The sequence below is a fragment of the Rhipicephalus microplus genome, chromosome 2 (assembly GCF_043290135.1).
Source record: "Rhipicephalus microplus isolate Deutch F79 chromosome 2, USDA_Rmic, whole genome shotgun sequence".
Lineage (NCBI taxonomy): Eukaryota > Metazoa > Arthropoda > Arachnida > Ixodida > Ixodidae > Rhipicephalus > Rhipicephalus microplus.
In genome coordinates, this window is record NC_134701.1 from 21,817,938 (window position 1) to 21,842,498 (window position 24,561).

At 47.3% G+C, this 24,561-nt stretch overlaps 1 protein-coding gene across 1 annotated transcript in view; it reads right to left on the bottom strand.

Moving 5' to 3' along the window:
- The window catches only part of LOC119169931 (high-affinity choline transporter 1), a 192,944-nt gene that overhangs the window by 80,223 nt on the left and 88,160 nt on the right, over positions 1-24,561 (bottom strand). Inside the window, exon 6 of the mRNA XM_037420928.2 lies at positions 21,245-21,386. Coding sequence (XP_037276825.2) covers positions 21,245-21,386 — 142 coding nt within the window. The remainder of the gene's footprint in view (positions 1-21,244; positions 21,387-24,561) is intronic.

Here is a 24,561-nt window from a genome sequence, read left to right on the forward strand (position 1 = left end):
CTTTTCTCTTTTTTTTCTCTCTTCTCCCCATCTTTAACGCCTTTTCCCCCCGCCCCTACAGGCACTGAGCCGTGCGTCAAACCAGGGCCGCAGAAGTTGCGTCTTTTTCTTTCCTGAGCTACTCTTTCTCTCTCTCACCGTCTTCATAGCATCTACTCGCCTAATGGTCCTGGCACGCTCTGTTTAGTAACCTTAATAAATAAGTAAAACTGTCACACAAGCCATCACACTCAACTTCAGGAAGTTTGGCGTCTCAACAATATGATTCGTGGCTCTACTGAAGACCGGTATAGACGCTCATGCTGGCGGATAACTTCACTTTGTGGTGTTTGTGGCTCTAGCATGACTGCTTCTTTGTCGAAGCATATTCTTCCGTCTGTCACAGCAATGCTTCTTTTGTATCTTTTTATGTTTCACTGAAGGAGCATCCGATGAGTGCGGAACCCTGTGCGAGGTTGTATGTCCGATATTTGGAGATGCAGCGTTCTTGGTCTGGTGACACAGCCCAAGCCATGGCTTCGGCGCGTTAGGCCTATCAGCAACGGCTACGCAAGCAGCATATCTCACTAACAACCAAACGTATTTGATGATGATTGATATGGGGGGTTTAACGTCCCAAAACCACCATTTGATTATGAGAGACGCCGTAGTGGAGGGCTCCGGATATTTTGACCACCTGGGGTTCTTTAACGTGCACCCAAATCTGAGCACACGGGCCTACAACATTTCCGCCTCCATCGGAAATGCAGCCGCCGCAGCCGGGATTTGAACCCGCGACCTGCGGGTCAGCAGCCGAGTACCTTAGCCATTAGACCACCGCGGCGGGGCAAACGTATTTGATGCTTCATCCACAAAGCAAGATGAAAGAAATCGACGGCTGGTTTCACAATTTATTTGTTGCTGTGAGCGCTGTGGACGTTTAGCAGGAGCAAGTTCAGTTCGAAGCGGGTGGTCGCTTCTGCATCGGGATTCGTAACCATAGTTCCTGTCAAATAACCGACACAAATAATTAAATGCGTAGCAAGTAGATCTGATGAAGAAAAACGTATCGTGTATTGATTTGACGCAACACACACCAAACAAACGACGATTTCATGCCACCCTGCCATTTTCAAGGCACTTATTAATGTAGCTATGTTTCACTACGCAAACGTGTGGCTATCTTAAACCTCATAGCTTTGGTAGTATGGAACAAAAGTGGTGAAACAGAGTATAAAACGTACGTGGCTGCTAGTGATAACACTGGAAGGTTTGATGCATATGCATAAGTGTTGACCCACATCACTGCTTGTCGGATGATCAACGGTTGACGTTCTGTTCCCCGCTATCAGTGGCAGCATGTGACAGTGTGTATCGCAGTAATAACTTCCCGTTCGCCATCCACACGTTCGGTCAAATATATACTTTCATCTTAGGACTCCAGTCTGCTCCCTTCGTCCACGTTACAACCTGGTGACATAATCGTTGCGAGTTTTTGACTGACGGGGCTACATAACAGTGCGATATACCCTGAAAGGCGTCAAAGTCAATGGTGGAGAAGTTGGCATTGTCGTGTGAGCTGTGGTGTGGCTCGTTACTGTCTAATTTTTGTTATTTACACGGAACAATATCTTTTGTCTAAAGCATTTGAATGCCCTTATGCTGATCATTCGTATTTACTTCCTCGAATACAAACGAAAACACAGCTGGACAGACCCACTCGGAACAGCATTCCGGAATACAACAAAAAATATTGAAGTACATGTGTCATAAGTAAAGGTCGCATTATAGGCAAACGCCTATTTTGTCTCTGGCGTTCGTATCGTGTAGTTTAGATATATGAGCGCCCCATCGCGTATGTCTGGCTAAGGTACTCGGCTGCTGACCCACAGGTCGCGGGATCGAATCCCGGCTGCGGCGGCTGCAATTTTGATGCAGGCAAAAGGCCCGAGTGCTCAGATTTGGGTGCACGTCGAAGGAGCCCAGGTGGTTTAAATTTCCGGAGCCCTCCACTGATACGGCATTTCTCATAATCATATGGTGGTTTTGGGACGTTAAACCCCACATATCAATCCGTCTATTAGATATATGAGCATGAAATAGAAGCTTAGAAGAGCTTTTATAGTGTTTTATAGTGCCCATTAATTCCCATTTTTAACGTTTGTGCCTAAATATTATGAGCGCCTATAAATGCCTATTTTGAAAGCTCTTGCGTACATAAACGCTATTTGTTCTCAAATTTTCTTTTCCGGTGCAGTTGGAGACCGGTATTCATTTTACCAGATGAAATTGGGGTTTCAAAACTGCATGGGATGCAATCAATACTCCATCTTGTAAGTTATTTTCAGAACTGCCAAGGCTACAAGGCCCCTTGGCCAATAAAAAAGCCGGTTAGTCTCTACAAATGTAATTATCCGCGTCGCGTCATCTGTTAAGTATCTCCCCGGCGTCTCCTAGCACGCGTATAGGAAGAGGGGGTGCTTCTGCGCAGCCGCATGATGGTGGAGGACAAATGCCATATCTTGAAGTGAATCAGAGCAAAGTGGAATGTAGACTAAAAAATTATGTTCACGTGGTTTTTGTTTTGAAACGGCAATTCACTAAGTCATATGAAAAATTTGACTTTGGCAGTGAAAGTTGTTGTGTGCCCAATAAAAAGCTCTGCACCACTAGAATTTTTGTTGGTTTATTTCAAGCAGGGAAAGCCTTATGAGAGGACGTGAGCTTGAAACATTTGCTACTCGCCCGGGGTAGACTATACAAGCACAATTCATTCCCTGCCCCCTTCAGTATCGGAGCAACACGGAGCCGGAAGATCACACGATGCAGATGCAGGAACACGTAATGCACACGTGAGGTTACATTCGCATGACACGCCCATGACAGGTCAGCACACAAGCTGTGTTGTGTCATTCGGCGTTGTCTGTATTGCGCTGCCTGTTTCTATGGGATGGATTCCTCTAGGCGCGCATTTGAAGGGGCTTGCATGGGTTATGCATTCTTACTACAATTCACAGCGTCGCAACGTTGGAACTGCTCTAAAGGATCATGCACGAAAAAAAAATCACAGCACATCCACGGAGTGCATGATAATGAGGGGGCGAAGCGTCCGTCAGTCCGTTCGTTATGCTTCCGTCTGTCCACACGTCCGTCTGTACGACTACTGTGCGTCCATTCGTCCTTCCAAGCGTACGTCCGTCCTTATACGTGGCCGTTAGTGCGTCCGTCCGTCCGTGCACATATCTGTGCATCCGTCTGTCTATTCCCTGCGTTCGTTCGTACGTGCGTCTGTCCAACCATGCATCCATTCGTCCATCCGTCTATGCGTCTGTCCGTGCGTCATTCCGTGCATGTGTCTGTCTGTCCACCCTCCGTCTAGTGAACACTCTAAGTACCACCATCTTGCTTCTTTTCATCATATATTGATCATCATATTCATAGTGTACCGCCATCCAGCGGACCTGTCGAGGACTAAATAGGTGGCACGGCTGGACTAGAGGAGCAGCACGCGCGTACTCTCTTGCGGTCAGCGCTTCGTGCCGGTTCCCATATTTCACTGCCACTAACTAAATGCACTGTGGCTTAACCCTCGCTCAGCCTTGCTAAAACCAAAAAGGTTACGCCCAGTGAGTTATGCGCGCCACTTTTTCTGTGTTCAGATAGTGCGCAAAGTCCTTCTCTAGTTCTTTTTTTTTAATGCGAAGCATTTCTTAGCGAACTTCGGCGACTTTGAGCGTATCTATCTATCTATCTATCTATCTATCTATCTATCTATCTATCTATTTATCTTTCTATCTATCTATCTATGTAGCCGCCTACGACTTTTAGCTATCCCGGTCGTTTCGATAACGGTATCGATGCCAAACTTGGTATGGCACAGCATGATTATATGAAGATGTCTGACTAGTCATAAATCATATGTATGTCAATAATGGCATGATTTACATTTCATTGTTCTGAAAATCTTGCGGTGGTTTTGTTCCCATGGCATGTTGCCAAACTTTTCATCATGCTCGCGGGCCTGATGAAAAGCCCGAATGAAGCTGAAAATATATATGATGTGCTGAAAGTTTGTTTTTCATGTGTGTACTTTATTTGGAGAGAATAAGTGCACACTTTGTGAAAACAAATAATTGTTTTGTCATAGTATTCATTGTTGGAGTGTATGTGGGTTAATTAGCTGAAATTCACTACTTTTCCCACTGAGGGCTGGGGGAACAGCACATATATGTGCTAGAAGTAAAAGAACTGGCAAACATTTCGTAAATTTTTTGTTGGGTTTGAACTTGGTTTATCAAATACCTTTCTATTGTTACGCGCCCCGCTGACGGTAAGCCCACGCTATGACGGAAGCGGCATCGCTGAATTGGCGGAATGGTGGCTGTCTGTCGGTCATAAAGGACGCACAGACCCACGTTGCCAAGGGGCTTAGTGTTGGCGTGTCTGAAGACAAAAGCAGAGTTCGGCTGCAAGGGAGGAAGGTGCACTGGCACTCCGCTGTAGCAACCATAAACAGCGGAAGCAATGGCATCGGCGGCATCGGTACAGGGGCCAAAGGGCCAAATATACCGATGGTTTGTCAGCCCAGCATTGCAGGCATTTGCCCGGGAGGTGCGTTCCCACAGCTCGGTGATGCCGAACGTCGAACGTTCCGGGAACCGGAGCGAACGAAGTTGAGCGGCGACGAGAAACGGTGGTTCTTTGAGAAAAATTCGAATAGGGAGGAGGGTGCCTGCAACCTTCAACGGCAGCCAATCGGGAGTCCAGGAGAGATACATTCATGTCTTCCGATTGTATTTAAGAGTGTTAGGGTATAAAACCGGGTGTGCAGAAACAGGAGAAAGAGAGATGAGAAACGAATAAACGTCTCTATCGAAATCACGTCCGAGTGGTCCTTTCCTCAAGGCACCAGCAGATGAAAAATCTCGTCTTCGGCTTCCTTGGCAGCAGCAACAAATGTCGCGCCACCAGTGAGGTGAGTGGAAGAAATAAAACGGAACTTAACTGGTGCAGTCAAGCAGCATCTACATGGCTGAACTGAGGAGGACAGCGAGGAGCGATATCAGCCGAGAATGACGACAACCACCTTCAACTGACTACCGCACTGCGGGATGAAGGAAGCAAGGTCAATCCACTGGATTCCGAGAAGGAAGAGAGCAACACAAGGCTACTTTAGGCGAGTACCTCTTGATTTTCTGTTGTGCGCAGGCAATGACAAAACGTTACAACTTGCGAGACAAAGAAAGGGACAACTCGGTAATGAACGGAGACGGGGCAGGAAATTTGCAGGCGTTGGGAGTCACCGACAGCGGCACAGGGGGTCTTGGTAGTGCGTCAGATACGGCGTCGGAACAGCAGCTAACACTGCTTCAGCTCCAATTGAAAATTGCTTAGGCAGAAACGGCGAAGCAACGCTTGATGCTAGAAAGCCAGTGGCTACGAGCCCGCGATGGGGCAGAGTCCAACGAGGGAGGTGGCAGCGTAACGCTTGGCGGAAGGTTACCGGAAAACAGGCGAATGAAATTCGTAAACTTGTTAAAGGGTGTACTGGCACCAATGCCAAACCAAGAGTCACTTATGCCTATGTGGTTCGAGGATGTTGAGGCAACGCTCAAGTCGTACTAAGTTCCGAGCGAATAGTGGGTCGGGCGAGTTTTACCAAAGTTGAGCGAAAAGGCACGTGGGCTGCTGTGCAGGCTGACGGCAGACGAGCGAAAAGCTTACATTATGCTAAAATCAAGCGTTTTGGATGTTCTTAGGCTTTCGGCGGCGGAGTGAAAGAGGCTACTTGCAAGATCAAAAAAGGGAGAAAAGGAGTCCTGGGATCAGTTTGCTGTGCTCCTTGGGAATGATTTTGACTATTATGTCCAGAGTTCACAGGTAGGCACGTTCGAGTAACTCAAGCAGCTAGCTGCCGTGGATCACGTGAAAGAATATTTGAGCCCGGAAGCAAGAGCTCATGTTGTTTGTAGTCGACAGGGGGCATTTTTGTTACCCATTGGGGTGGCTGGCTCGCGGAGGGCTTTGAGGAGAATGAAAAGTGTAAGGCAGCACAAAAGAAGGGGACTGTCGAGGAGTGGCAAAATAAAGTTAAAGCCCCCGTAGAAACACCCGCGGACAGAAAATAACAAGTGATGTTTTGAGTACAAGGGAACTGACAATATTTCCAGGAATTGCCCCAGTAAGGACTTAGGAGCAGGGCAACGCACTAGGCCAGCAGTGAGACAACGAAACGGTCCAGTCGTTGCGATAGTGACGGATTCTGTATTCGAATCAAGAATAGCAACAACAGACAGGTTGTGGCAGCTCAAAGAGCAGAAAGAACCCGCACTGGAAACGGTAACACTTAAGAGCTCAGGTCGGTCATTAAACGCCATGGTAGACTCAGGAGCAGAAGTTGGCGTGATTAGAAAGGCTGTGGTACCTCAGTACAATGGTGCGGGGTCACAGATAAATAAAGTTGACGGGAGCGTTCGGGCAACAGGTAACCGCAGAGTTGACTTACGTGCCACTCACAGCTACTGAAAGAAGTCCTTACGTGATGTCCGAGGCAGTACAGTCGGCCGTGTTTTATGCAATCCCAGATAAGCTGCTAGACGGGACAGACGCGCTGATTGCGCCTAACGATAACGCACAGCTTCTCGAGGAAAGGGTTAAACGGGACATAGTGTCAGATGAGTGTTCAGCAGTCGAGGGGACCGAAGCCATTGTAGAGCTGTCGGAAAAGGCATGCAAAGAGCAAGAGGTGACTCGCCATAACCGGGGAGAGCAACAGTGAAGGTTCTGAGCTGGTCAGAAACAAACGACTGGAGTTTCTGTGCAGAACACAGTTTCGTGAATCTCAGGAAGCAGACCCGCAGTTTCGTGAAGCTCAGGAAGCAGTTTCGTAAAGTTTCGTGAAGCTCAGGAAGCAGACCCAGCCTTGCGAGATGCTTGGGCGCAGGCAAAAGACGGAACGCATGGTATGCTCCTTCAAGACGAACTATTATATCATCAGAAAAACCTCGCGGGTCGCACCTGCAAACAGCTGGTGCTACCATCGAACAAGCACAAAGTGCTGAAAATGGCAAATGATTCACCATGGGCAGGTCATTTAGGAGAGCGGAAAACACTACAACGGGGGAAAATCTCATTCTACTGGCCGCAGATGTCGCGAGACGCAAAGGAGTACTGTAGATCGTGTCATGGATGCCAGGGGAAATCTCTGACGAGGCAGATAGATAGGCTTCCGATAACGCCCCTGGCCAGGCCCAGCACGTCGTTTCAAATAATTAACAGTGACTGCATTGGTCATATGGTTCCCCCTTCAGATAGAGCTCCCCGCTACGCTCTTTGTGTCGTAGATTTACGCACCAGATGGCCAGAAGTAGTATGCCTCTGTTAACTACACGGCAAAGGCTGCATGTGACATGCTACTACAGATATTTCTTCAATATAGGGTGCCAGAGAGAAGTTTCTCAGATTAGGACACCAATTTTACGTCAAAATTGACGCAGGAGATGTTGCGAAAACTGGAGGAAACACCAAGGTTTTCCGCACATGATCATTCGCAAAGCAACCGTTTAGTGGTGCGCTGGAATGGCACGTTCAAAAGAATGCATTCCACATAGTCAGTGAACATGGACGCGAGTGAAATAGAATGATTCCTTTTTCGTTATGGTCATATCATGAGCTTCCACATGCGACTACAGAGTGGTCCCCGTTCAAGCTCGTGTACGGGCGGGTGCCAAACGGACTCCTAGCCATTTTCCAAAAGACTTATTCAGGAGACTGAGAAGTTCCGGAATAACTAGGTATACCAGTAACGGAATACCTTGCGAAACTCTGAAGTAGTTTGGAAGAAGCTAGTGAAGGAGCTGCCCGAAACAGTGAAGTCAATCAGAAAGATTACATAGGACGCTATAGCATGAGGGCAACAAACAGACAGTTCGTCGCAGTGGACCAAGCACTATGACTCAAGAAGGAAAGGGAGGGGTAGCTAGTGGCAAAATGGAAGGAACCGATCACTCTGGCCGAAGAACTGCACCGTAGAGTTTAGTTGAGCTCAATGACGGTTCGCGCAGGACCATTCACGCTAACAAGCTTCGCCCATATGACACGCGAGTAAGTTCAGTAGGAGTGATATTCGAGGGCAGTCAAGAATTTGGTGATCTTCCGGTCCCACCGTACAGGCCAGAGACGCAGGCGACACAGAAGCTTGTTGAAGTAGCACATCTGGAGCCCACACAGAGAACACAGCTGCGAGATTTATTCACGATGCATTCGAGGGTATTAGCAAAAGAACCCGACACCTGCAAAGTGGAAGCGTCACACCACCGGCCCTGGCTCGTGAACACCCGCCTGTACGTCAACGGCGCACGGGCCAGTAGGACGTGGTACGTGCCTGGAGTACCTGCCAACACCAGTCCACCACCGGGGAACGACACTCGTGTTCCTCCCCTCGGAGCGCCGTCTTACACCAGAGGGAACGCCAGTAGCAGCGGCCGTGCCTGTACCGATGGACATAGTGGGGGACGGCAGTGTGTGGGCGCAACCGATGCTCACCATAGGCGGCCGACACTGGGAGTCGAGTTGGCCCGGTAGTTGACGAGTGGGTGAGGATAGATTAGAGAAGCACGTAGGTCTTGTCTGTGCTAGAATTAGAGTAGGACGTGTGGAGTTTTGTACTTTGGGTACACCGAGTTGTTTGCAGGTATTTTTAGTATTTTGTGTGTACTTAGTTTGGTTTTTGTGCGTGAAATGAAGGTTGTATTTATGGGCTCTGAGTCCCCTTCATTTGTCTATTCCGCTTGCCCAAACAAAAAATACGCTAGGTGAAATCATGACATCTATATACTTTTGATTTTTAAATAAAAGTTATGTTGGCGGTATGCGCATGTCCTTTGCATTATGTTCTTGACCCACTTTTTATTCCATGCTTTTTTATCACACGCTCAATATTGACGCGCGTATGTGCCAGTGGTGAGGACAACGAAGGAGCGCGAGTGTCTTTGGCCGAGAGTAAAAGACGAAGAAGTCGTTGCAGTCTGTTTCCTGCGATCTCTAAATCATATTTGTTTGAGGCGCTTTGTGTGCTCGTCAATATCGCGTCGTCACACTGGTGTAAGTGCTGGGTACGTCTTCCTGCTTGGCACCCCTTCGCGGACCCGACATTCAAGCCCGGAATCACTACCACCCGTCGACACACCAGTCCACCGTTACAGCCGCCGTCTGCGAGGCCTAGCTCCCGAGCTCAATCCCTTTCCAGAAACTGCCAGCAATCGCTTGCCTCCTTCAACCACCATGGCCACTGCAGCTACATCGCACATGACACTTCCGAATCCCATGATTCCTGACTGCTTTCATGGTGAGACCTATGAAGATGCACAAGACTGGCTGGACCAGTTCGAACGCTGCGCGAAGTACAACCAGTGGGCCACCCCTGAAGACAAGCTCACGAATGTGTACTTCTACCTGAAAGACAACGCCCAGACGTGGTACATTAACAGGGAAAGAAGCATGGCTACGTAGGATGACTTCCGCAACCAGCTTATTGACACCTTCAGTAATCTTGACAGAAAGGAGAATGCGCAACGTCTCTTGGAAGCTCGAATTCAAAAACCAAACGAGAGCGTCGCTATGTTCGCTGAGGACATGACCCGTCTTTTCGGCAGGGCGGATCCCGAGATGCCGGAAGACAGGAAGCTCCGGTATCTAATGCGAGGCGTGAAGGAGCAACTGTTTGCTGGGCTTGTGAGAAATCCGCCAACAACAGTAGCTGAGTTCACGAAAGAAGCCACAGCTATTGAACGGGCCCTACAGCAACGGTACCGCCAGCAGAACCCGGTCAATGTTGGAGCGAGTAGCCCTGTCACGACTGCGGCGAGCCTCTGCGACAACGACAGGCCTCTGCGGGAAGTCATCCGGGAGATTTTGAGGGAGGAGCTTCAGCAGCTTGCTTTAATTCCAGCAACTGAACCGACGCCGGCATTGTCTTTTGTCGCTGATGTTGTCCGGGATGAGGTCCGCCATGCTCTCTCTTCATCCGGCTATAATGGTGTGCGACGACATTTAACTTATGCTGATGCAGTCCGACGCCCCGTCGTCGCTCCTTCAGCACAGCAGACCCCAATGACTGGACCACCACCAACGCTGCAAACACAGCCACTGTCAGCACCGACCACTTTCGCAACCTCACCGATTCCTCCGACAAGACGAATGCCGTATAACCAACATGCCCCACAACGTCGCCCCACAACGTGGCCCAATAGTGAGTCTCCACTTACCTGCCAGCGTCGGAAAACCGATTTGTGGCGTACCGCTGACCGTCGACCGGTATGCTTTCATTGTGGCGAAGCTGGGCACGTCTACAGAGTTTGCCGTTATCGCGACGCTCAGTACTCGAGATTTCCTCGCTACCCTGATTACGTTGCGTACGACGATCAACGCATGTACAACTACGCCCATGTGAACAAACCGCCGCAGAATCCAGTAATGCCCAGAACACGTTCTCCATCTCCTGCGCGGCCCAGTTCGCCTAATCGTCGCAGTTTTGCCGACGTCACCAGGGGCAGGTCCCCTAGCCCGCGACGGGGAAACTAGACGCAGCGACCTCGGGGGGTGGGGTTGCCAATATTCGAAATTCCGAACAGCCCCCATTGCAGACAAGTGACAGCTCGAAGCCATCGATACCGAAGAAGACGACAGCAACGACTAATTCGACGAATGAGACAACTGCCGACGTAACCGACGTTATCAGCGCTGACCTCGTCGTTCACATTGACGGCCACCAAGTGATGGCGCTTGTGGACACTGGCTCCCACTTTTCTATATTAAGCCTACAGCTAGCCGAAAGACTCAGGAAGGTGAAAATGCCATGGCAGGGACCCAATATAAGAACTGCAGGAGGTCAGTTGATGACACCGGTTGGATAGTGCACGGCCCGACTCTTCACTGCTGGTTCCACCTTTGTCGCCACCCTCGTCATTCTCCACGAGTGCTGTAAACAGCTCATATTGGGAATGGATTTCTTGCTCGAATAGGGGGCTGTGATTGACATCCGTGACAGAAGCGTAACGTTAACTGTAAGCTCGGAGACTGCTACAGATGAGGAACACCAGCCACCTCACTTCCGTATTGCCGATGACGACGTCATACTGCCGCCACGAAGTTGTTCTCTCGTATCCGTGCACTGTGACAAATTGCAAAATGGTACTGGCGTCGCTGAACAAATCAAGGAGCTCGCATTCACTAGCGGCATTTCTGTTGCCAGGGCTGTCATCACTGTTATTGACGGATGCGCTGAACTGCTATTGACAAATTTCAGCAGAAAACGCCGACACATAGTTAAAGGCACGGCTATTGCCTATTTTGACGAACTCTCGCAAACAGAAGATTGTCATTTAGTGGAGGAAGCAGCAGCGTCTACTATCACTACACCGACACCTGTAGACGTTGGTCCTATGTTATCTCCCATTGAGCGAGACCGCCTTCTCACGCTGATCAACAAGTTGCACGGCTGCTTCTCATCCACATCAAGAGTTGGTCAAGCGGCACTGACGAAACACCGCATCATCACGGATTCCGATGCCAGACCCATCCGGCAAAATCCTTATCAAGTCGCCCCAAAGGAGCGTGAGGTCCCTCAAAAACAGGTGAAAACGATGCTAGAAGATGGTGTTATTCGGCCGTCTAACAGTCCTTGGGCATCACCTGTAGTACTCGTGAAAAAGAAGGATGGTAGCTTGCGTTTCTGCGTCGACTACCGTAAGCTTAATCAGATCACAAAGAAGACATCTACCCTCTGCCGCGTATTGATGATTCATTGGATAGACTACGAAACGCACGCTACTTTTCGTCCATGGACTTAAAAAGCGGCTACTGGCAAATTGAAGTGGATGAGAGAGATCGTGAGAAGACCGCCTTTGTTACGCCCGACGGACTTTATGAATTTCAGGTTCTTCCTTTCGGTTTGTGTTCGGCACCAGCAACATTCCAGCGTCTCATGGACACGGTTCTGTTGGGACTTAAGTGGCAAACCTGCTTGGTGTACCTCGATGACGTGATTGGCTTTTCGGCGACTTTCGAGGAACACTTACGAAGGCTCGAAGCAGTTTTTGAAGCAATACGCTTGGCCGGTTTTACTCTAAAACCAGAGAAGTGCCACTTCGGCTTCCACGAACTTCGATTCCTCGGTCACGTCGTGAGCAGCCAAGGGATCCGAGCCGACCCGGATAAAATTGCCGCCGTGGCAAACTTCCCGACACCATCAGACAAAAAATCAGTGCGACGTTTTTTTAGGTCTCTGTGCCTACTACCAGCGGTTTATTGCTAATTTTTCGCGCATCGCATGGCCATTGACACAGCTTACTCGGGAAGATACCCCCTTCAGATGGGGCGAAGACCAACAGCAGGCATTTCACGAGCTTCGTCAGTGAATGCAAACACCCCCCGTGCTGGCCCACTTCGATGAAGACGCACCGACAATACTTCATACAGACGCTAGTAATGTGGGTCTTGGAGCAGTGCTCGTACAGTCGAAGGACAACAATGAAAACGTGATCGCCTATGCCAGCAGGACGCTGTCCCGAGCTGAAGCTAATTACACTACGACGGAAAAAGAATGTCTTGCAATGGTATGGGCAGTCCTGAAGTTTCGTCCTTATTTGTACGGCCGCCCATTCACCGTTATCAGCGATCACCACTCTCTCTGTTGGTTAGTCAACTTGAAAGATCCGTCTGGCCGCCTTGCACGATGGAGTCTTCGGCTCCAAGAGTTTGACATCACTGTTGCCTACAAATCAGGAAAACGACACACCGATGCCGACTGTCTTTCTAGGTCTTCTGTTGAGACGGCATCCCCGGACAACGACGATGACGACACGGCCTTTCTCGGAATTGTGGACACTGCCACCTTTTCTCAACAACAGCGTGGCGATGCTGAGCTGCTACCACTTATAGATTACCTACAAGGGCGAGCGAATAGCGTTCCGAAGTTATTTGCGAGAGGGCTGCCGTCGTACTGCTTGCGAAATGACGTTCTTTATAAGAGGAACTTTTCACCCACCGGCAGCAGCTACTTGCTCGTCGTTCCTTCTTCGCTTCGCCGTGAGGTACTGAAAGCCTGTCACGACGAACCTACCGCTGGTCACTTGGGTTACGCAAGAACATTGGCGAGGATAAGGCAGAACTATTACTGGCCAAGACTTGCCGAAGTTGTCAAAACTTACGTGCAGGCATGTCTAGATTGCCAGCGCCGCAAGCCACCATCCATCAAACCAGCTGGCCTGCTGCAGCCAGTTCGAGTGCCGGCGACACCGTTTGCACAAATTGGCATGGATTTTCTGGGCCCCTTCCCAAAGTCTGCCACTGGAAACAGGTGGATAATCGTCGCCACGGATTACCTGACCCGATACGCGGAGACAGGCGCTCTGCCACGTGCAACGGCCGCTGTAGCGGCGCAATTTTTCATCGAAGCCATCGTCTTAAGACACGGTGCCCCCGCAATAGTAATCACCGACAGAGGTACTACGTTCATGGCCGAGCTTTTGAACACCATTTTCCGACTAAGTGGTAGAGCTCACAGGAAGACAACGGCGTATCATCCCCAGACCAACGGGCTCACCGAACGCCTCAACAAGACCCTGGCTGACATGATAAGCATGTACGTAGATGTAGAGCACAAGAACTGGGACATCATTTTGCCCTACGTCACGTTCGCCTACAACACAGCTCGTCAAGAGACCACTCGGAAGACACCCTTTAGTCTCCTCTACGGACGCGAGGTTACAACAACGTTAGACGCAATGCTCCCTCATGAAAATGATGGCAATGAGACAGACGCCCAAGAGTTTACCCAGCTAGCAGAAGAAGCCAGACTACTTGCCAGGTTGCGAATCACCAAACAGCAAGACGACGATGCCAAGTATTACAACCTCCGGCACAGACCCGTCATATACAACGTGGACGACAAAGTATGGGTCTGGACACCTGTTCGTCAGCGTGGGCTTTCCGAAAAGCAGTTGCGAAGATACTTCGGACCCTACAAGGTTCTGCGACGCATTAGTGACGTCAACTACGAGGTTGTTCCGGACGGCGTGCAGTGTTCAAAGCGACGCAGACATTCACCAGAAATTGTCCACGTGCTTCAGATGAAGCCTTACTTTCAGTGACTAACTGTGCAGTTTTGGTTTCGCCTTGCTTCTCAAACGTTTAACATCGGGACGATGTTTTTTTAAAGGGGGAATAATGACGCGCGTATGTGCCAGTGGTGAGGACAACGAAGGAGCGCGAGTGTCTTTGGCCGAGGGTAAAAGACGAAGAAGTCTTTGCAGTCTGTTTCCTGCGACCGATAAATCGTATTTGTTTGAGGCGCTTTGTGTGCTCGTCAATCTCGCGTCGTCACAATATATTCTACAAAAAATACACTATAACTATTTCAATTTCTTGAAGGTGCGTCAAGCGCGAACTATGTTTGTACGTAGTCAGTGCTAAGACAAAGAGGAGCACGAAGGAAGGGCATGTGGACGAAGAGTGGACACGGTAGCCGTGCTCACAACACCATGCCTAACCACCTTGTCTTCGCTATGCAGGTTTTGTTCACGATCATCGTCGGCTGGCCGTCCTGCTTATCAAGCATTCCTGCGCATTTCCAAACGTTTCTACCAGCCACAAGCACATCTGCGCCGCTCGACTGCGCACCACCCTGCGTGTTGGCACTTTCGCTTGATGCTCCCATCCACCCCCCAGCCTCATCGACGCAGCCATCACCAGGAAACGATGATTTAAGCAACATGCCAAGCGACCTGAACGTCAGTGGACACGGGAGCAGTACCCACAACAGCATGCCTAACCACCTTGTCTTCGCTATGCAGGCTTTGTTCACGATCATCCTCGGATGACCCTCTTGCTTATCAAGCAATCCTGTGCCTTTCTAAACGTTTCTACTAACCACAAGCACATCTGCGCCTCTCGACTGCGCACCACCCAGCGTGTTGGCACTTTCGCTTGATGCTCCCATCCACCCCCCCCCCCCCGAGCCTCATCGACGCAGTCATCACCAGGAAACGAAGATTTAAGCAACAAGCCAAGTGACCTGAGCGTCAGTGGACACAGGAGTAGTGCCCACAACAGCATGCCTAACCACCTTGTCTTCGCTATGCAGGCTTTGTTCACGTTCATCCTCGGGTGGCCGTCCTGCTTATCAAGCATTCCTGCGCCTTTCCAAACGTTTCTACAAGCCACAAGCACATCTGTGCCACTAGACTGCGCACCACCCAGCGTGTTGGCACTTTCGCTTGATGCTCCCATCCACCCCCCAGCCTTATCGACACAGCCATCACCAGGAAACGAAGATTTAGGCAACATGCCAAGCGACCTGAACGTCAGTGGACACGGCAGCAGTACTCACAACAGCATGCCTAACCACCTTATCTTCACTATGCAGGCTTTGTTCACGATCATCCTCGGATGGCCGTCCTGCTTATCAAGCATTCCTGCGCCTTTCCAAACGTTTCTACCAGCCACAAGCATATCTGCGCCGCTTGACTGTGCACCACCCAGCGTGTTGGCACTTTCGCTTGATGCTCCCATCCGCCCCCCAGCCTCATCGACGCAGCCATCACCAGGAAACGAAGATTTAAGCAACATGCCAAGGGACCTGAACATCAGTGGACACGGGAGCAGTGCCCACAACAGCATGCCTAACCACCTTGTCTTCGCTATGCCGGCTTTGTTCACGATCACCCTCGGATGGCCGTCCTGCTTATCAAGCATTCCTGCGCCTTTCTAAACGTTTCTACCAACCACAAGCACATCTGCGCCACTTGACTGCGCACCACCCAGCGTGTTGGCACTTTCGCTTGATGCTCCCATCCGCCCCCCAGCCTCATCAACGCAGCCATCCCCAGGAAACGAAGATTTAAGCAACATGCCAAGGGACCTGAACATCAGTGGACACGGGAGCGGTGCCCACAACAGCATGCCTAACCACCTTGTCTTCGCTATGCAGGCTTTGTTCACGATCATCCTCGAGTGGCCGTCCTGCTTATCAAGCATTCCTGCGCCTTTCCAAACGTTTCTACAAGCCACAAGCACATCTGTGCCGCTAGACTGCACACCACCCAGCGTGTTGGCACTTTCGCTTGATGCTCCCATCCACCCCCCAGCCTCATCGACGCAGCCATCACCAGGAAACGAAGATCTAAGCAACATGCCAAGCGACCTGAACATCGGTGGACACGGGAGCAGTGCTCACAACAGCATGCCTAACCACCTTGTCTTCGCTATGCAGGTGCGTACAGCCGCCTCTCTTCACGCCAAAAAGACTGATGATCGGTGCTTGCTACTGTTCCCGTGTCCAGGGGTGTTATAGGATACCATATGCGATTTCTTTTCTTTTGCCCTTCTGTTGTTACAATCGGGTGATGTCGAGACTGACCCTGGACCTAGCACACGCTCCGAATCAGTGATTAATATAGATTTACTCCCCGCAGACACTTCAGAAGAAATGAATGTATTGTTCAAGCTGCTGAAGGATCTGCACACTTGATCTCTTGAAGGTTACAAGGTGTAATCTGAGCTGGCTTCTGATGTGAAAGCTATCAAAAATGGCCAGAAGGTCATCGAAACGAAAATTGATAGTCTTCAACAACGCTTAGTTTTGCTCGAAGAAAAATCATGCAAAGTCGATAAATTAACTAAGGATGTGGCATCCGCGCTGGCTCAGCTTGAAAAAACTGCTGGTTGTTTAGGTACGTTCGATTCACGCATCGCTGAACTTGAAGATCGATCACGCTGTGATAACCTTATATTCCGGGGTATTCCCGACACAAAAAAATCGTGGCGAGAAACCGAATCCATGCTAATCACAGCAATAAGATGAGTTTCCGATTCATTTCCAGATGGTGCAATAGAACGCGCACATCATCTCGGTTCCTTCAATCCGAACAAGTGCCGCCCCATCATCGCAAAATTTTCGCACTTCAATACAAGGAAAAGCGTGATTGCTCTGCGGAACCAATTTAAAGAACAAAATCTTTCAGTTGGTGAAGACTTTTATTTACCCACCCGCACCGCCCGCAAAAAACTCTTTGAATTCGGCACCGCCCAGCCTGGCTCTTCCAACTTAAAGCTTCGTTACAATAAATTATTTTTGAACAATAAATGCTACGTGTACTACGCTACTAACAATTCTGTCCACGAACTGATTAAGAATGCAACAGGTGCTGGACTAAATCGTGCGAATGCATCGTTGCCGGCACAATAGCAAAACAATGAGGGAAGTGGCCGATCATCTCATGCAGGCACATTTTTTTCTGCCCATTCTTTTTACAAATGCAAGAAGTGTTGTCAACAAACACTTTTCGTTGTCGTCTGCAATCGACACGTGCAGCGCTAAAATTGTCGCCCTTACCGAATCCTGGCTTCCAGCACATGTGCTTGATTGTGATATATTTCATGGTGCTTTTAATCTCACTGTATACCGGTGGGATCGCAATGAGCGCCGAAGAGGGGGTGTTGTTCTCGCCATTTCTAAAGATGTTCCGTCGTATCATATAGACATTAAAACCGAGCTTGAATGCACATGTGCTTGCCTAACACTCAGTCATACAAAGATAATCATTGGTGTATGCTATCGCTCGCCTTCATCATCTGCCACCTTCATCGACAATTAACATGATGCTAATAACCTTGTTTCATATCGGTTTTCATCATCGCCCTTGTTTTTACTCGGTGACTAATTTGTCCCAGTACTCGGCTGCTGACCCGAAGGTCACGGGATCAAATCCCGGCTGTGGCGGCTGCATTTCCGATGGAGGCGGAAATGTTGTAGGCCCGTGTACTCCGATTTGGGTACACGGGCCTACAACGGCGTCTCTCATAATGTTATGATGGTTTTGGGGCGTTAAACCCCACAAATCAAATCATTTAATTTTCCCAATCTGTTATGGAACACATAACCACCTGGTATAACACCTTTTTCAACTCAGGCGAAAGAGTTTTGCGAACTTTGTTCCGTGTTTTCCCTGTCCCAGCTCATTACCCAGCCGACCAGAATCACTTTCACCACTGCGAGCACGCTTGACTTAGTCCTAACTAATCGTCCAGATCTAGCTTCGGCTATAACTTTTCTGCCTAGTATTAGCGATCATTCTTTAATATGTTTTGATAATAACGGTAGCGCTCCTAAAATAACTACGGGCAAGAAAATTATTTGGGATTACAAGACAGCTAGTTTTGAGGTGAATAACGATGCATTGGGCTCATTTCTCGACGGTTATTTGATTAACTTTGATAACGGGTTATGTTGAGATTAACTGGAGTATTTTTGCAGATCAGGTACGTCTGTTGACAGAAAAGTACATTCCTAATAGTACCATCACTTCACTCACACATGCCTCTTAGTATAACTCGTACATCAAGCGCCTATTTAACAAAAAGAAACGGCTCTACCGTTCACCTAAATCATCTTCTAATCAAGCACGTTGGGAATCTTATAAAACCGCTAGCCGTACATATATATCTGCCCTAAAGGAAGCTAAAAATTATTACCTAATCCACACACTACCAGGCACGATCAAAACAGACATTTGCAAGTTCTGGCGTGTCATTAACCCCCTTTGCGATAGTACTATCGTTCTAAAAGACACAGAAGGCAACGTAATCCCAAGTAACACTTGCGCGATCACTCTTAATGACGCATTTTGCAATAATTTCTCGGTTGCAAGCAACATTCACCTACCGGACACCAGCGCATGCAACTATTTTGTCATGGATCCTGTAACAGTACATTCATCTGGCATTGCTAAACTTTTTGATAAATTGCCCTTTAACTCAGCTCCAGGCTTTTACGGCCTCAACAGCAAATTTTTTAAAAAGCACTAGCGTCTGCAGCTCCATCATATTGACCAAAATCTTTCAACAATCCATAGACTCATCTACTCTTCCTTCGCAATGGAAGATAGGGAAAGTGGTTTCTCTGCACAAGTCCGGCAGCAAAAACTCACCCGTGAATTACCGCCCAATCTCACTGACCAGTACCTGTTGCAAACTTCTTGAGCACGTAATTTTCGACAACCTGGTTAACTTTCTCAACTCCAACTCATTTTTCACCACAGCTCAACACGGTTTCCGTAAAACTTACTCATGCGAAACGCAACTAATATCATTTACTCATGGACTAAACTGTATTTTAGATCGCGCCTCATCTGCTGACTGCGTGTTTTTAGATTTTAGTAAGGCATTTGACAAAGGTTTGCATCAACTACTTCTTTTCAAACTGTCTTTTGAACCTCGATAATAACATACTGAAATGGATTAAATATTTTCTTTGTAACCACCATCAGTTTGTTACTGCTAATAATCAAGACTCACCTGTAACTGAAGTTCGTTCCGGCGTGCCTCAGGGATCAGTACTAGGACCACTTCTTTTTCTAATCTATATTAACAGCTTGCCATCTACATTGACATCTCATGTTCACTTATTTGCTGACGATTGCGTAATTTACCGTGAAATAATCAGTACCGACGATTCTAATGCTCATCAATCAGATTTAAACCTTATAAATTATTGGTGTAATAACTGGCGAATGCAACTAGATATTTACAAATGTAAAATTTTACGTGTTCATAGAAATTCTACCACCCTTAAATTCTACCATATGAATAATGTCCCCTCCGATCCTGTGAATTCATATGTATACTTAGGCGTTCGTATATCTTCAAACCTAACCTGGTCTCTTCATATTGAATACATAACCAGTAGAGCTAAGAGCACGCTTGGCTACATACGTCACAAATTTTGTAACGCCCCGTCATCTTTGAAATTACTACTTTATCAGTTATTAGTGCGTCACAAACTAGAATACGCCACAGCAGTGTGGGACCCACACAACGAAAACCTCGTCTTCTCTCTAGAACTCCTTCAAAACAATTTTGTTCGTTTCATTTATTCCAATCATAACCTCACTTCCAGCATATCTTCGATAAAAGCTAACCTATGTCTTCTATCACTAGCATCACGAAGAAAAATCGCTCACTTAACTCTGTTTCATAAGATATACCGTCACCCATTTCTTCATAATAACTTCATTTCACAGCCAAATTACTTATCGCACCGTGTACACCATCGCTTCAAATTCTGAATTCAAGCAGGAAACACCAACACCTTTAGTCATTCATTTTTCCCTAGAACATCTCGACAAAGGAACCACCTTCCCAATGACATAGTCACCATCATTGATAATAAACTTTTTCGAGAGGCTATAGCTAACATTGTTCAACTTGGAGTTCAAGGCACCTTATTATTATTGTAAAGTTGTATAAACAGGAATTGTTGTCAGGTTACTTTGTTTGTTTTTAATATTATTTCAAAGCATTTCCTTGCTACATTGTTTGTACTGCTATTTCTAGTCGTTTGTTTTATTGCACTGTTGTATTACGTACTTGTTCTGTTATTTACTACCCAAGTTTGTACAATTTTCCGTTCACCACTCCCCCCTGTAATGCCCTCAGGCCTTGAGGGTAGGGTACAGTAAGTAAAATAAAATAGAATAAAATGTCGGATAATATATTGATTGGCCTGTGCGTCCTTGGCGCACTTTAGTTTTCTGGTCATGTGAACCGGAGAAACAAAAAACCTAAACAACGTAAACAGTCTTGAAAAAGCTGAGCGGCAGGAAGAAACAAACGCTGACGAAGAAGTTGCCGTTCCTCTTTTCTTCGTGCTGTTGCGCTCTTTCAAGATGAATACTGAACAACTTGCTCAAGTCTCTAGTAAAACTAGTTTTAGCCTACTGTGCGTGACATGCGTGAAATCAAAAAGTCTCGCAAAAAAAAAAGACGCGTTAACGAAAAGAGCCTTCAGGAACAAGCACAGGGACGAGTGCTCATCCTGTACCCTTCCTTTGTGAAAACGTCTTTTCTCTATACGGCCTTGTCATTTCAAGCATGGTGAAATCCCTTATCAGCTAAACAATAAAAAGCTCCACTGTGGAAAGCCGCCACAGTTTAGTCTCAAAGGCAAAGCAATTATTACGACAGATAAGTTGCAAAACCTTCCACGGTAGCCTTTCTGCTCTAAAAATCGATGAAAAACGGTAGTGTCTTCTGTTCTTATTAAAATCGTTACGTTCAGTGAAGCCTTTCTCAATTTCAGCCACAGCCGGGCTGGAAAAAAACGCGACGCGCGTTCCGAGTGTCGCACCCGCTCTCTTTCAGCAGACTGCCACTTGGACAACTGTGGAGCAGCTCACTCGTGCGACCCACTAGGCGCTTGTAACCTGACTTGTCCACTTACTGGCAGCCTTAGCAACAGCACCGATTACCACTGGAGGAATGGCCATGAACAGGCAACCCAGTGCAGCCATGTACGAAAGCAGTTCGGCACCCTCAGCCGTACGGCTGGAGAGGACCCGCTGGAAGTACACCTGTAATGGCAAAATGCGATCAATCACAATAACACATTATGACCGCCTAAAAGACACAATGAGATTCATAAAACCTCTGTTTTTTTTATTGTTAACAGCATACTGAAACAGGCTACCATTATTGGCAGGGTCCTGTTGAACGGTAGGCTCTTTCGCTCAAGGAATCAGTGACATTTGATTCATCGAATTAGTGTATTACGTTTTTATATCGTACTGGCATGTTATCTAAACACTGTGTCCTTGAAATAGACGTTAACATTCGATCCAATATTGCACTGTCTCTGTAGAATGTGTTCACGCCTTTTCGCTCAGTTATAACCATTCTATGTTCTACCCTTCCTGCGCTGACCTAAAAGCTCTGAAGTATATTGAAGCTGAAATAAAAAAGGCAGATCCCACGTGCAGTGGAAATTGGTGATATACGAAGCACGCATCATGGAGGTTGATATCTCACTCTAAAATCAGCACAACGTTGCGAAATGGGCGTAAGGCATGCCCTACATGACTTCCTTGCCATGATTAAAATCTTTAGACGTGTCATTCGCTCATTCGCCTTCATTGTCTATTCACATCACGTGATACCAAGTTTAGTATATGTGAAGCTAGTGAAACGGTCATGAGCATGCTATGAGCGTACCATGCAGTCACGTTTTACATGACACGCATGTCACGATTATCATTACTGAACGTGTCACTGACCTTCGTTGTCTATTCACGTCACGTGATACCAAATATGGTATATGCGGAGCTAGCGAAACGGCCGTGAGCATGCTTTGATCTAAGCAAGTAGTCATGTTCTACATGATACTCTTATCATGATTATCATGTTTGAACGTGTCATTTATTTTCGTCGTCTATTCACGTCACGTGATACCCAATTTGGTATTTTTGGGGGGGACGTTAAACCCCACCAATCAATCAACCCAATTTGGTACAACATTGTCGAAATTTGGGCTTGTTGGTGCATTGTGACGACAGAAAATAGCGCAAAGAAACAAGGACACAAGACGAGGACACACGGCACAGGCGCTAACTTCCAACATAATGTTTATTACCACCGCACACTCGCCTATATCACCAAGAAAAATAACATCACATGACATGAATGATGCGCACAAAAAATTAATTTCTTGAAAAATACAATTCTTTACCACTGAGCGTAAGAGAGGGAGTGCTGACGCACTTATACCCCAGTGAAGCGATAGCCTCAGCCTCAATAATCTCTCTAGTAAGCTTGTCAAACATTCTCTTGATATCTGTGCATGCATTGAATATCGGCGCGCAGCCGCAGGATTTACAATGCATGGCCAATCAACTTCCCTGGCCGTTTTTCACATTATTACAATGTTCTCTTAATCGATCATTAAGGCAACGGCCCGTCTGTCCAATATACTCTTTACCGCAAGAAAGCGGGATACGATAAACAACGCATAAGATACAGGGAACATAAACCGTTCGATGCTTCTTACTACAACCTTTCCGTCATGGTTTTCCGTCATGATCATGAAGGCCACACAGGCTGACCAACTTCTTGGGAGCCGAAAAGACAACCCTAACTTCAGAGCACTTAGCTAATTTTTTTAGGTTGTGCGATATCTTGTGATAGTATGGTATGACGACTAGGTGCTTCGGTTTCTCGGAATCACGACTCGCTGTACATCCTGGGTTGCGAAGCGTACGAAGCAAGCCTTCTGCAACTGAAGTTTGGACGTGCATAGGATAACCTGCTTTCAACAAACGGTCTGACTGATTATGAAAACTAATGGCGATTTCGTGCTCACAAGATTTGCTTAAAGCATGACGAAAACAATGACTAATTATGCCTCTTTTCACTAGTTTGGAGTGAGCTGATTGGTAAGGAAGGACCGGTTTGTTCATACGTGGTTGGTAAGCCCAACATATGCAGTTAGGATAAAAGGTGAAGAGGACATCGAGGAATTTTATGGCATTGCTTTCAGGCAGTTCGTGTGTGAGAGTCAAGGGTTTAAAACACTCAGAAAAATGTGAAATTATTTTTGCCAAACCTGCCTCATCTGCTACCGTGTCGTTAGATAATAAAACAAGATAGTCACCGACATACCAGAACACTTTTTTTATCTTCAAATTATCAAGACGTAGGTAGATCGATCTGTCAATTCTACTTAAAAATATGTCGCTTAAAATAGGCGCAATGCAGGACCCGATACAGATTCCGTCCTTTTGAATAAAAGGCTTGTCATCCCATGAAATGAAGGTCGTCTTGAGGTAAAATGAGAAAAGTTCTAAAAACCGACTGACAGGAACACCACACTCGGTTTGAAATCTAACAGAGCCAAACAAATCTATGCACTCTTCAACCGCAGGAAGCAACTGATCATGGGGAATAGAATAATACAAATCAGTCACGTCAACTGAAAAACCATAAACATGCTCAACTACACAAGTTTTCCCATAATCTATGACTTGATCAGAACTTTTTACTATGAAAGGATCATCAACGTTAAGCTGGTTCAACTGTTCTTGCAAAAAGGTAGCAATCGATTTTTGCCATGTATCACATTCTGAAACAATTACCCTAAAAGGCATATTACTCTTGTGAATCTTTGCATTGAAAAACACTTTTAAAAAGTCATGCTTACTATTTGTGATGCCACTGACAACTCGAGAAAGGTTAAGGTCTTTGCATAGCTTTTTTGCTACCGATTTAACTTTTTCAATGCGGACGTCCTCGCGAGAGGAGAAAACATAGCTTACGAAAGTGTGAGCCTTAGAACCAAACAGTCCCAGAGTCAGGACTGTTTCGCGCTACAGACCAGCTGGATCCAAAATTCCTCTCAGGAGAGTTGAGGCTTTTCTCAAGGAGCACTCTCTTACCGTCCTTCCCGCTGATAAGGAAGGAGGCTTCGCCATCCTGACTCTGGGACTGTTTGGTTCTACGGCTGACTTAACTCAGGCGATCTTGGCATACAGCCCGACAAGCCACCACCGGACGACAGCGTACCACCCAGTACCAAAGGCCTCACCGAGCGGCTAAACAAGACAATGCTGGTCATATATTTTTTGTATTTTAGGGACATGCCCACGAAACGTGGAAAGGATCTGTGGGACGGACAGCGAGCGCACTGCTAAAGTGCCGCTACAGGCTTTCTTTTCAATGCGGAAAAAGAACAGCACCTGATCAAAGCAAATGAAAGAA